The sequence below is a fragment of the Trichomycterus rosablanca genome, chromosome 1 (genome assembly GCF_030014385.1).
Source record: "Trichomycterus rosablanca isolate fTriRos1 chromosome 1, fTriRos1.hap1, whole genome shotgun sequence".
NCBI classification, from domain to species: Eukaryota; Metazoa; Chordata; class Actinopteri; order Siluriformes; family Trichomycteridae; genus Trichomycterus; species Trichomycterus rosablanca.
In genome coordinates this window covers 68346863-68362227 of record NC_085988.1, presented here as the reverse complement: position 1 = coordinate 68362227, position 15365 = coordinate 68346863, and the positions used below count along the sequence as shown (strand labels likewise).

At 40.0% G+C, this 15365-nt stretch overlaps 1 protein-coding gene across 4 annotated transcripts in view; it reads right to left on the bottom strand.

Moving 5' to 3' along the window:
• sox5 (SRY-box transcription factor 5) overlaps positions 1-15365 on the bottom strand; it is a 92589-nt gene that overhangs the window by 72962 nt on the left and 4262 nt on the right. For all 4 annotated transcript variants that reach the window (XM_062995614.1, XM_062995641.1, XM_062995623.1 and 1 more), the window contains exon 2: positions 6053-6236. In XM_062995614.1, the coding sequence (XP_062851684.1) occupies positions 6053-6236 (184 nt within the window). The remainder of the gene's footprint in view (positions 1-6052; positions 6237-15365) is intronic.

Sequence of the window (15365 nt, the reverse complement as noted above, 5' to 3'; positions counted from 1 at the left end):
CCCTTACTGCTGCTGCACGGTGACAGAATTAAACTAACTTTTGTCTTCTTAAGCTCATCTGTGACAGGAGCACATTTAAACACACTTCAACTCCTGCCAAGAAAGCAAAACACAGCACAGATGCCACCATTTCTCCAACTGCTTCTTCATTCTATTTCTTTCCTTTGCTTGCTCTCTAAGAAGCCAAGAAGCCTGTTTACCTTCCAAGTGTCTTGCTTGCTACTGAAAGGAAAAACTTCAGGTACAAGACGTGCATATTTAAATGGAGTTGGGGGGGGGGGGGGGCGCGCAGATATAGCAAAAACAGTGCATCAAATTACGATACTTAAAGCAGCGATACGTGATAGGAATTAGTCAGGATCATATTTTTGCTTTATATTTTTTGTAGTCAATGGGTGCTCGAGTGTAACAGTACTAAAATACACTAGCCTACTACCACTGAGATCCAGGGTTCAAATCTCAGCTGTGCTACTGGCTAGTCGAGTGCCTACACAGACATGATCGACTATGTCTGAAGGGCAGATGACCGAACTGCCTAGCCATTGCTCTCAGTGCCGGTCCCAAGCCCCAATAAAAAATGAGGGCTGCATCAGGAAAGGCATCCGGTGTAAAAACTGTGCCCAATCAGGTATGTGAACCAGAATAATCTCCCTAAATAAAGGAACAGCCAAAAGGAAAAAAACAATGTAATACAGTGTAATATCTAACAGCTGTTAAAATGTAATATCTAGTTATATAACAGGTGCTGATTGATGATTGTGGTGGAAATACAAATGTTATTAATCACACACATAACAATAAAACTTTCCTGTTACTAAAACTGAACACGCTGGGTTCAGTAAGTAAAGTTTTATTATAAATGAAATGCGTGAACTCAGTCCTGCTTCAGCACACTGTGCACACCCATACATACAGAGCACCCAAACACTTCACACACACACACCAGTAGACAGATCCACACACTGCACACACACATGGACGGAACCACACACAGATCCACACGCTGCACACACTGCACACACACATTCGTCCACTGAGCCTCTCATTATCGTATGTTGTCTTAAGCCTGCTGTTGTTGATCACGGCTGTGTGCTCCCAATCCTCTCACGGCTCTGCCTGGCTCAACACGGCCATTGTCAGCTCTGATCCACACAAACACACGCACACAACCAATATACCTTATGATATTCGTCATCTTACTTATTCCCTCATTGTAACCAACCACTTTATTATGATTATGTTCCTAGCAGGTAGCAAGGGTGAAATACATCCTAACCTGGATGCCAATCCACCACTATACAGAAAACACAATTACACATTCCCTAACTCACTCACTCATAAGGGCAATGTGGAGTAATCAAACTACTTACTACCTACTGTTTTGGGAGGTGATTGTAAATCGGATTACCCCATCAAAATGCATATGCACATGTTAAGAACATGCTCACCATAATGACCAGAGGTATGGACCGGTGCCACTCATTATTATTTTTAGACAACCAAGAAACATCAAATTGGACTATATCGAGGGAAATGCGTCACTCTATTTATACAATTACATTTGTTTAAATGTTTATTTCAACTTACTTATTCATTTGTACTAACCACTTCCTCCTCGTCAAGGTCAAGGTGGGTTAGGCGCCATTATGAAACACAAGGTGCATGTCAGAAACACACTCTAGACAAGGTGATAATTTAACGTGTGGCAACAGACCCACACTTTTACTTAAGTCACTTACTCACACCTATGCACAATTCCATCTCCCCAGAATTTATGCTGCTGTGCAGCCCCGACTCAATGCATCGCCTAGCTAAACTACTAATTCCTCAGTGTAAAGGCTTAACTTAGCATAGTCTCAAAGGGATGTGTCTATATCTGATATAGGAACGTTGTGTACATGTTGGCATACAGGCTTAATTAATGAGCAATTTCTCAGCCAATTCAACACTGACTCTTACAAAAAGTTAAATTCTTAGTCTAATTTAATTATCTGGTCTGACATGTTTTTTCTCGCTGTTCCCTGTAAAGTATGTTATTTATTTTTTTACATTAAAGTTTATATTAATTATATGGTCAGTAAATAGCACTGCAGACCACGTCTTTCTTTTGTTCACCAAAAAGCTCGAGACGGTATTACCATAAATAGCATACAAATTTTAATTAGAAAGTAATATAGTGTATAAAGTGTATGTTATATACAGAATAATGTCAAGATGTATGGTTGTCAGCTATTTAAAGCTTTTTTTGAAGCATTTAAAGCAATCACACTGCTTGTGAGTTCCTTGCACATCTGGAGAGACAGAAGATGACTATAAATCTGACCAAACTGAACAGATTTTGCTTCCTCTCATTAATTGGACTGAAGGAGAAAGCTAATTAACACCTCACTGTCCACAGTGCTTCCCACCTTTTCATATTTACAGTAAAAGGTAGTAGTGTGTCATTTTCATATGAGACTGCTCATTTAGGTAACCCTAGCAGGTAAAGAGTTGTTGCTAAGACTAAGGTTGTTGCATTATGAATTTAAAAAATGAATTGATTTTTTTTTACATTTTAAATAAACTTCCTGGATGTTTAGGAATGTAGAGGGATCAGGGTACCCAGAGAAAAGTCATAAAGACATGAGTAGAATAAGCCAACTCCTCACAGACTAAATGCAAGGGCAGAATCCAAGTCCCAGGACCATGTGGAAAAAAGGGGGGAAAAAAATCAGGGGTGGCTCGTTCCTTAGGGCGATCGGGCGGCGCACCACCTAAGGACGAAAGGGAAGAATTTTTTCTATCACAGCTGTGACTGTTCTGGACAGTTTGTCTTGCCTCGGAATATCGTAGTCCAATCAGTGTCGAGTTGTGTTCCATACAGTACCGCCCCTTTTGGGGCGATTTCAGTCTGACTGAAAATCACCCTGATTGCTCTCATAGACTCTCATATTAAGGCACTTTTTTCAAACTGCAGACGCTGCAATACAATCTGAATGGGTTCCGGGAGGGCTCTCACTTACGTGCGTCACACGTAACCTGGTGTCGTGATCTCGTCACCATGACTACCATTACCTCAGTTCGGAGCAACTCCATCGTGTAATCAGGATAAATTAGCAACTAAAGAATTAGGGCCACCCAGACCAAATTTAAACATCAAGTATCTACAAAGGGGGGGAAATCATATAAGTTACAAGTAAATTACAAGTAAGTAATATAATTTTTAAATTGTGAGTTGTGATTGCACTTATTGTATCTCCCCAATTGTTTAATTGTACTTCTTTATTCATTGTACAATAACCCCCGATGCCAATCTATATTCTGGATCTGCTGCACCTAAAATAAAATGCTATATGATGAAGACTGAATTAAATTGTTAGTGTGAAGGCTTTACTTAATTTTATGATTAATGGTAAAGCTGGTCTCTCTCCATGTCCAAAGTTATTTGTGAGCACAAACTGACAGATGACTTAAGATGTTCATTATTTAAGCTTTAATTTACCCATTGAACGGGTCACCTTGGCCATCATCGCAACAATTGCAGGAGCCGCCACCGAGTCTAAACAAACTATTCTTGTGTTTGTATCTACATCACTTTGTAAAATGAGTAAACATTAATTAATAGTACTGAATGAATATTTGATAAGTCATAACTTTTGGTGAGATGTGTCAGCAGCTAGTTTGGAGTGAGAGCCGCGCGACCGGCCGGGTGCGCGCACTCTATTCTGAGGTGATTATTAGTAAGGGGGGTGTTCACTGGCCTGAAATGAAGAGGTCAGCGATGTGGGAGCGCGCAGGCGAGGTACAATAAATTGGGTAATGTTGTGCGAGTGTGAGGGGACTTCCTCTAGCCCGACTCGTCTCTAATCCAGCGTGACTGAGCTCTTCTCCGCTAAATCCCGCTCCCTCTCTCCTGCACGGGCGCGCGCATGCTTGCGCGTGTGTGTGCGCGCAAGTGAGCGCAGATCGGATTGGCGCCGCAGCTCAAAGAAATTTACCGGCTCTCCGACACAAAATCCTCAACACACTTCATTAATCCAGATCAGACAGAGAGTCTCTTCTTTTCTCTGCTTTTTACCTCTCACTGTCTCTCTCTCTCACTGTCTCTCTCTCTCACTGGCTCTCTCTCTCTCTCTCCGCTACCACGCCAGTCAGTGTGAGCGAGAAATAAAGATAAAGGCTACGGACCAGATCGCATACTCTCCTACTAAACAGTACGCAAGTACCATGCAGTTAATACAGCTGACGTACTATTCTAACATACTAAGAAGTATTGTGGTTTTCGATGCCGCCCGTATTTTCTTTTTTTCTTTTTTGGGGGGATAATACACAGGCGTGTCACATGCTAAAAACAGTTTAAAATGTTTAATTAATCTTATAAAGTTTGTTTATATATAAATTAGACAGTAAATGTCATTTAGGCCCACAATATTTTATAACATTTAGCTGTAAACAAAGGTTAACATTCACTTGTAAGAAACAATAAGCATAATGAAAAGCTTGCCGTTTAAGCCAATTTTTGCACATTTTTATTTTCTGTTTTGTGACTAAATTATTAAAACATTAAAAAACAACCCCTCATAAGCTTGATGCAAAATTGCAATCTGATGGGTCAAAAATATACAGTGGAGGCCTAAAAATCGTTAGTATTAGTATTATTGATAGCATGTGCTTCATTAAAACGAATAAGACTCAAGCAAGTCTGACCTTTTTTAAAAATTAAACTAAGTCAATTTCACAAATGTGCTTGCTTTCTTTTAAGCAGTGTCAAATACAAAAAAAATGCTTTGCTTATTATATGATTTGTAATAAAAAAACGAACATTATATTAAATTAGAGAACAATACAAAACTGAAGCACGTCCACACATCCCTGACAGAGAGCTGTAAATGAACTGTGCTATAAAATAGTGAGCATCCACTTACAAACAGTACTTCATTTTTATTACAGAGCAAGAAAAAAAGATCCGCAAGAGTGACCCAGCAAGGACTTTGATTTATTGTGGGAAATTGTTCCACTCTAGCAGAGTCCAGCACGCGCTGTAATGGCTGGGCTAATTACTGAATTAGTTTACCATAATGATCCTGAAGCACTGATTCATTGTTTTACAGCTGTGCAGATTCTCCAACTCTACAGTCTTTATACACGCACACTCATCATTGTGATAGCACAGAGGGGAAAAGTTCAAGAAATCAACAACGCAGGGCAATGAGAGGTCGTGCACAGCCACACGCACAGAACAAAACAGTCTTATGCAATTTATTGAACAACACCTTTCTCTCTTGTCTTTTTACGAGCAGTATTAACCTGTTTGTAACACAAAGCACAGCCACTTTTGAAAAAACATTGCCAGCACAGTACATGCTGCGCAACAGCTCTAACCACCATCAGTGCTTGTGTGAGCTCATAAACCCATGCTCCAAAAAAAGCACACGAATGACAAAATACATAAAAGTGACTTAAACATATAATATACACGCAGAACATGCCATCATTAGATCAAGACTCGCATTATTACACAGACACTATTACATGAGGATTAAAAACATGGCAAAGGAAAATGTGACTGTTTCTAAAGAACTCCTAATGAACATGAATAGTTTGGATTAAGAGGTGCTCCACAACCCGTCATGTAAATATGGTTTAGTTTAGTTTTTAAATCAAGAGGAAATAATATAACACCAGCCGAAATTCTTCCACTTTTTTATATAAACATTCAGGCTGTGATGTGTATACTGTTACTGATATATTAAATTACATACACCATTATTTCCCAAAACCACTTACAGACAAAACCAAATGTTTCTGTTTTTTCCTGGTTAAAAACACTTAATACATGCCTGTAAGTGGATTAATAGCTCTGCACAGCTTTGAGTCCAGTGCTTTGGGCTTGATTCCTATTAGGATAAAAAGGTTGATGAACGAACGGATCTGAGTCGTGCTAGATAAACTCAGTACACAGCGGGTACACTGTGTACCTGGGCGAGCGTGTGGTGCTATCGTGGAGAGATGATTGACAGGTGCCAGAGCATTAATATAGGTGTGGTTTTAGAAGAATTAAGGCGTGGCTTACCATGCCGCTGTGTAGTGTGGGAGGGCTGTCTGGGGCACGCGGTGAGCTGCAATAGGAACTCAGGGGCAGGTGAATGACAGCATGTCTGTCAACCTCGTCATCGTCCAATCGCTGTCTGCTCGTCGCCATGACTACCTCTCCATCTGTTCCCCCATATGGAGAGGCTGGTCGCTTGGAAGACATCCTGGAGAAAATAAAAAAAAGAGATGGACAGAGAGAATATGAGGGTAAGCTGGTGTGGGAAAGACAGAGATGTAACTCTTGTTTAATGAAGTTGGTAGCACACATCTGGCCACACACACACAAACACATCTGCAGCATTTAGCAGACACATTTATCCAAAGCGACTTACAATTATGACTGAAAATAATTTGAGCAAGTGAGGTTTAAGGAACTTGCTCAATGTCCCACCAGTGGCAACCTGGCAGTGGGCTTGAACCTTAACCACTGAGCTATCACTGCCCTGACACACACAACTGTATAGAAGTTGTTTCATGGCTACATCTCTTTAATGAGGATGACCACAAAAATAAAAACAGTTACAAAACATTTCACTGAATAAAACGCAGTAATACGCAGTCCCAAACAGCCACAATATGTTTTAGAATAAATGGAAGCTATTTGTCAGATTTCAGTTGCTGTATGTACTTGGGCATAAATTAAACTAAAAATAAAATAATGCAACATTCTAAAAACAAGATCATGAACTGTGATAAGCATTTGGACTTTTTATAGTGAGTCACAATGATTGAGCTCACTGCCATTTCTCTAAATTCAGGCGTTATAATAGTAAGTTAATAACAGTATGACTCATGCTTGCTCGCTCTTAGTGATCTATACACATCTACAAAACAGCATCGTAAAACTTCCAACGCTAATTCATGAATTACTAAATTACATTATTCATTATAGTATTTTATGCCAACAATTTTTATTAATTATTCATTTGTTAATACAGATTTTTAATAATGCACAACAGAACACAAATAAATACCTTTCTTTTATCTGCACAAGACTTTCATTATGTCATGGATAGCACTTGGGTGGGACAGTAAATTACACCAGCCCATTACGCTGGGATCCAGGGTTGGAATCCCCAGCTGTGTTACTGACCAGTGTCCACATACAGACATGACTGGCTTTGCCTGGGTAGGGGGGTTTGCGATGCATTGGCCACTGCTACTACGATCCTGGAAATCTACATCTTCACATCTACAAAAACAGGCACACAAATCCACCTTAAGTCCTCAGGCATGCTGCTTGCACAACTGTCTATTTTCTGCAGAGCTGCTGCAGGTCAGCCTGTTTTTACTCAGCGAATAATGTAAAGACAGGGCAGAACAATACTGTTGGATTAGATCAAATGAGCTCAGATCTAAAACAGAAAAGAATCGGCAATGTGTGCAGTGGCAAAGTAGAATGCAAAGCAGCTGATTGTCTTCTCTAGCCATATTAACACTAGCTGCACATCTGGCTATGGTGAACGCACTCCTAGAGTTTTGTTTGCGTAAGAGAAGTTTATTTGCTCCCCATCAGCCACAATAAGAGAGCGATCATATCGGGTTTCTGACTCGCTAGCAGAGCTGCAAAAAATGCTAAAAGAGGAAATTGCATTAGTCATTCTGTTGATAAATGGATGAAAACTGAACCATAGCAACAGTAGAAGCATTGTAGATAACATTTAAGTCTTATAAAAGCAATGTAATGTTTTAACGCAGTCAGTTGTGCTTATTTATATATACACACGTATATATGTATAAATAAATATATACACACTATATATATATATATATATATATATATATATATATATATATATATATATATATATATACACACACACACAGTATATATATATATATATACACACAAGCCCGTATTTGTGTATTTATATACACACTTATGTAGATTAGATTCAACTTATTGTGCAGATTACGAATACAGAGTCAATGATATGCAGTACATGAATGTACATATGTATTTTTATACAGTGTTTGAGCTCCTTCTGTAAGCAAGTGAAATATCAAAGGTGTGATGGTGGTGTGTTCTAACCCAGTTTTCATTTTCAATTGATATTATTGATCCAGCTCACGTTGATCCCATAAAGTATGTCTGTAAATCAGATCCCAAAATCTGACCATGATTTAACCAGCTGATCCAGATGTTTAGTCTATCATGTGCCCTAATACCCATACTGGACCAACTCTTTCAGGTAGAAACATCCCTATTGAAAAACGTATGCCTAAATGTTCAGGTATACATGAGTGACTGAGCAAATATGTAGGTGTGTATTTCAGTGCCCACGTCCCTCTTGCCTGAGTGTGTGTATGTGTGTGTGCTGGGGTGGGGTGGGGGTTGGGTTGTCCCGTGGCTGCTGGTTCACACTGGGGCAGTAAAAGCAGTGGCTGCAGCTGTATAAACTCGGCGGTGGCACACGGCCTGTCTGCAACACCACCAAGTTCTGTTTACTCTGCCTCCTTTCATTCTTACACACTGAGCCCTTTTGTTCTGCCCTAACACACACACACACACAATTTAAAGAAGAAGATTTTGTAACAGCTCGTACCACACCTCTCCTATTATATAGATTAATGCAAGGCAGTGTATTAATCCTGGACATGGAAAACTTGGGCAGGGGGCACGTGGGGCTCATAATATCCACAGACATGGGCACAGACTTTCCTTCTATTAAACGCAGCCAAATGTAACTGTTCCTTTATACCCCACCCCCCAACACCAGCCTAGACTTAGCCCAAAACCACAAAGCGCTATTTATAAATCCTCCTCATTCAGGTGAATAAGGGATTAGTGTGTAATGATAGGGCTGGATTTTTCTCCACCAGCAGTCCCGTTGCCCTTTTTCAATATACTCACAGGCTCACTCGCACATCCACACACTCCACTTCCTCTCACTGACACGAGCCTTTCACGGTTCCTCTTAAGCAATAAAATGTCTGTTTTGCTACAAGCCTTTGAAGTATGATTACTATACAATTCGGCTCACTGGGCGAGCAGGTTATTGCAGCTCTTTCATTTAAAGTTGGCAGACCTGCGTTCGTGGAGAGCCGACACCGAGCATTTAGAGCATCCAGCGATGCTGGGATTAAAAAGAAGGGGCTTTATTAAGTAGATAAATTGGCAGCGAAGCTGGTCTCCGAGGTCATAATTAGCTTCCATTAGCATAATTTTACTCCATCCTTCTGTGGCTGTCATAAAGCCTGCCCTGCCAAACAGACACAAGCGTAGCAGCACACACACACACACACACACACACACATATTCCCATGTCCTCCATACAAACGCGTATGCTTACACACATCCTTAGAAACACAAAACACACCTCACACTTCATGCTTCCTGTGAATGGCCTTGTATGTGTCAAAAATGGTCAGACCTGTCAAATTGTATTGTAAGGTTTCAGCATTAGTCATTAGTCATTATCTTCACCTATAATTTATTGTTATCTTCACCTAACAGGCAAAAGCAACACATTTGCACAATTAAAGCTCATTTCCAACCCTGTTACTACAATCAAAGCTTTTCTGCTCACATCCAGCAAATGCATCTTCAGCAAAGACTGAAACTATGTGCCTTTCAAAAATCTGACGTGCTCAAAGCAAACACAAAAAAGTGTGAACGAATCAAAATAAAAAACAAAATGTTAAAAAAAAATAAAATCTGTGTTTGTTACACATTCTGCTCTGCATTAGGCATTAATGGAGCATAAACGAGGGGAGTAATTGCAGCCGCATTAAGTTGATCGCAGTATGGCCTTGCCAATGAATGGCAGGTCAGAGGGCTAGCATGCCAGGCTAAGCCGCTAACTCGCTGGGCTAATCGCTAGTCACTAATGGCCACCCCACCGGTGTGGCCCTCTCCCCCTTCTGTCCCCCTGGCTGTGCGTGCTAAGCTGGCATTAAAGCCAAACCTCTCTGTACTGATGCTGATTGAGAGAGCTGTTAAAGACCCTCTCGTGTCACTTACAAATATTCCGCTAATCGTACAAATGTTGCTGCCATTACCTTCCTCAGAAGGGCCTGCTTTAAATACCAACCAGCAAAGCTATGCACCTTATCTAATCACCATCGCCTGGTGGCGTACACATCAAAAAAGTAGTCCTAAGAATAGAACATACTCACAAGATGTGGAACACAGATACAGTGCCAATCTAAAGTTTACCACACCTGATTTAGTGCGTCTCATGATCTATTTTATTTCGATGATAAAAAAAAGGAAGTGTTTATTTTACACGTAGATACAACAATGACTTAGGGTCTGTTTGCTGCTGTTGTACATTAATGCAACGTTCACTATGTTTAACGCCGTTGTTTTTGTAATGAATAAACCACATCTGACTTGTTGATATGAAACTTTGTGACATGTTTTATATTTTGATAAGACGCTACCAGATCTTTGATTTTCGGTTGAAGTAACTGGCAAAATTTGCATCCCTAATTTGGTTGTTTAAGTGTTTTTGACTAGACCTAGCTGTCGAATGATATAAATAGACATGTCCAACAGGCACGTTTTTGCATAGACTTGCATTCATTCATTTTTTCCCAGGAAGCAGAGCCCTAATGAAGAGGCTAATTATAATACCTTCATTGTATGTACACGTCCATGTGCATGTTCAAGTGTTTTTTCTAATGTATAGCACATATATTGTACACACTGTTAACACTAAATAGAAGGTATAGGCATGTGTAAGCATGTATAAGCTGAGTGGTTTATACCACTAAATACTAAATAGCAAACAGCAGCATTATATTGCATAACAGACAGTGTAATGGGGATACAGGGGGTATTTAAAGTGGCTGAACTTTGGTGAGAGTCATTTCTCTACTTGTATGGCAGGTCATAGTTTGGCAATGGCTAAATGTCAGGTCCAAGGACCCCATGTTAGGTCCTTGATCTACTTTTATTGATATTGTTTTGATTCTGGATTATTAATGCTGTTTATCACAACTGCATCTGGCTTTTGTTAATGTCTGGGTGTCTGACATTTCAAATTAAAGAAGGAATCTAAATATCACACCATGTGGACAAAGTACACTCACTGAGCACAGAGTATGTACATTTACTGAATATTTTAGTAGCTAAACCTACCATACAGGTATACACATACTGACTGTAGACCATCTATTGCACACTTTGGATAAATGGGGTACAGGGAGTGTACCCCATTTATCCATGAAAAGGGACCCCCAAAGGACTCCCACTAACGAGATGTTATTTGGATAGCAAACCATTCTCAGTGTGGTAATGTGTGCTGTACTGGTATGAGTGTATCAGGTGCAACGGTGATGTTGGGATTATTTTAAACAACTCATTGTCAATGCTGGGAGGTGAACAGTTCCAACCAACAATACAAAGCCAACAGCATTATGTGATCAGAAGTGTGCCTGATGAAAGACTACAGGAAGATAAACACATATTGTGGAAAAAGAAAATAGCTCTAGTCTTTAACTGCACACCAACAATGAGTGCTGACAGGAGGCCAGGAAGATTAAACGTAAGATTAGTATTGAAAAATCACATTTAAAAAACACTGCTGCACCTGATACATTCATACCAGAACATCACACACTGCCATGCCACATTACTCACTGCAGTGCTGAGAATGGTCCCTCTCCCAAACATCATCTGAACAGATGTGCGACAGTCAGTAATTGTATACCCACAATGTTTTTGTATGACAGGTGTAGCTTATACAATAACCAAAAAAGTGTGATAGCATGATTTTTGACTGTTTTTACTTTTATGTATAAAGTGTGTGAAGCTCTACAATAGTAGAGGTTACCTAAGCAGTACGAATGAAATGATCTAAAGCGAGCCCATGTTTGGGTTAGCCTCAATGGTCAAGCTTATGTCCATAATGTCCTATCTTTTTTTTTTTTTTTAAACAAAAGCAGCATTCTGTAAGAGAGAGAGGAGAACTCAAATCACTGTTCCTCCCATAAGGACCTGAATTATGACCTCACTAGAGAGCACACCACCTCCCAAAAAAGCAGACAAACAAAAACAACTGCCTTAAAATAAATGGGACCTCCTTAACTGATTAGGTGACCAATTTAAACAATTTTTAAAAACATGTTTAACAGTTTTAAACTCCAGGGTGCCAGTGCACGGTAAAAGGTGAATCGCTTCAGAGTGATGGTTTGATTTGTCCAAGGCTTGGTGATGTCAGCCGGATGTGTCAGTTCCCTTGTGTATCAGTGTGTGGGAACAAAAGGACGTGTTTAAAGTATCAAACACTGAGGGCTTTTTTCTCACTGATAACAAGAGCTCTGGCAGCAGGGACAATACCTCAGCTTTTACCTACACATTAGACCTTAAGGACCAGTTCCTCTCGTTCTCTCATTCTCTTTTCCTCTTAAACTCCTGCTCGCTCAGATCGCTACGAAATACCATTCCATTTGGGCAATCAGTTGTTTGTGTAATTAGGGAACTCGGTTCATTCCAGAGAATCCTTTTTTGAGTGTCTGCTCTTTTTCTATCTGCAGGTTAAAGAGCCGTGGCTCAAACACAAAAGCGACTGTAGCTTAAAAAATCAATCCCTTTTTTTCAGGTAAATACTTCAATGCAAACCAGTGCTAGAGCTCATTAATACCAGCACAAAGAAGTATTAAGCTCTGAGTCAGTCCCACTTCACACTCAAAGTTAAGTGTCCCAGGTGATGTCTGTGCTGATCTCATGTAGTCTGGATAAACAATGTAGACTTCTAGCATGTGGAGCAAGAATGAAAATTCATGACTTTTCCCAGCGCAACGTATACACAGGAGCATGAGCGCTCACACAAATGCGCGCACTCACACACACACATGTGCTTGCACCCAGACAAGCGGCCACAGAAACACAAAGCCGCCTCTGTGTTTTGCCTCTGGATCGGGGGCTGTGGGGCCACCACGGTTTCCTGGCCAGCCTTTCCACAAAAGCCAAGAACACAGAGTCTAATGTCACTGTCATTTAGTAGAATTTAGACATAAAGGTGAAGTCACACGTACAGTTAATGCGGAGTGTCTATGTTTACGTGTTTGTCGCCGTCCAGCAAGGAAAGCACCGGCCAGCATACAGAGCCTACAGCAACTCCTCCAGTTAGACACATTCATATATTTGCCAGTGCTTTTAGTCATCGCATCAGCCGTCTACAAGGTTTCCTGTCATTTTTTATTCAGATTATTTATTTCTCCTACGCTGACTCAGAGGGGCATGACTTTCACTGACATTTTACCTCAGAGTTTCCACACATGCGTATGCACATTAAAGAAAAAAAAGATGCAGCAATAATGTTCCACCACAAGACTTTGCTTTCAAGTGCTCGTTCCCAGAACCAACATTTACTGGTCCTGAACCCCTGATTTTCTGCTTTGATATGTAATTATTCTTCGCTATCCAAGACACATGCGGTCAGTCCACTGACCCATGCGATCTCATTTACTAGGTCAGTACGTCCACCTTTGATCGAACAGTCTTACAGTTAGTTGCTTTGGATTGGCTGGTGCAACCTGACTGACGGAGCAGACAGGATTGCCATGAACCTTCCACCCTAAAAGCAGTAGACGGGATTTCTGGTCTAAAGAAAAAAATTCTCACTCTCATCGCTAAATTCATGTGAATAAATAGTAAATCCAAAATTTGTGAAGATTGATCCAAATGTGACAAGAGTTGTGGTGAGAGAATTTTCGCATTTTTTTGAGTCGTATGTTTAAACCGTATTTCTTTTCTCTCAAAAAATATTTGTTGGAAGGAGAAAGTCGCAAGTTTCAAGGGCAAAATCTTACTTTATTGTTTTATTTAAAGAACCAAATTACAAAAATGGTACCAGGTTACGGTACCCTCTGTATTTCTGACTTTGAGAATCGTTGGCCGAGTTGGCACTGGTACGCTCTAATTGCACAGTGAACACACTGGGACAGCTTGGTGGTGGCAAACCTTCAAGCTTAAACTATCCATCAATAGTCCAGTAATTTAACCTCATTGTTGCCACGTAAGTAAATAATTAATTCATAATTAAACAAATAACATTTTTTCATTTAATGCCATTATGAACCAAATAAATGTCCAGTTTAATTATGCTCAAGAGCCAAATCAGGCTTAATAATCTCTAACTGAATAGCCTGAAATAAAGCATGACTGGATGTGCTTTTAAAAAATAAATAAAAAATAACTAGATGGCGTGGTGTGACGGCAACTATTTGAGAATTTTTAATAGCATTAAAACAAATTTAGGAATACAGTGAAAATCAGAGCAACATGCATTCCAATGGAAAGTTCTAAGCAGTCCTGTACAGATCATAGACGTCAAGAACGTTACTTAAAGATCATATGAACAAAGAACTCATGGAACAGTGATCTCTTTGCCAGGGTATCTGGGAAAAAATCAGTCCCCTCATGCTAAGGGGAAACTATTTGGATGGTTAGATGTGATCCAGGAAACACCAATAAAATAAAACTGCTTAAACACAGGTTCACAGTCAAGCAAGCTTCAGAATACCATAAGGTAAAAGACTGCAGCACCACAAAGAAGTGCCAGCTCCTGCATTTTCACGATCCGTGTTTTTAGTGACAGACTTTAGTTGAGCTGAAAGTGCTGATTTTGGAGCGGTGTTGGTTTTGGAGCGGCCGCTATTTTCTAGTGTGGGAGCCTCTACAGACAAGTAAGTATGTGCCTGACCTGGGTTCTTATAGAAAATTAATCAACATCTTTTTAGCAAATTTGAGAATTCACATGTTCCACTGAGTTGCGTTCAACTTTCACACTACCAAAATACATTTACAATAATGCCATTTAGGAGACGCTTTTATCCAAAGTGACTTACAATTGTGTCTGAATACAATTCAAGCAACTGAGGGGTAAAAACTTCACTCAGGCGACCTGGCAAAACATGCAGCTTCTGGTTACTAGTCCAGAAGCTTAACCGCTGAGCTACCACTGCCTCTGTGATTTAATTATTATAGAATACAGCATATCACCAAAATTGTATTTTAAAGGCACCTCCCAATCCTAATATCTTTACCACTAGTGTTTAAATGTTTTTTATAGAAACTTTTAACGTCTTTCACTTTTTTCTCAGTACAATGAAACAATATTGAACAGAGCTGCTGGGATTAAAGTGCACTGGTGTATTCGTTTTAAAGCAGTTAAATTTGAGTGAGTCACTAGGCGGCTTTCATTACTGTTTACTGACAGACGAACGCCGTTTTTCCATTCTGACACACTCGTTCAGGACCTATAAGCACATCAACAGCACATACAGTACGTGACAAATTATTATGACGTTCAAGAGCTCACGCTGAGTGAAAATGAGCGCTC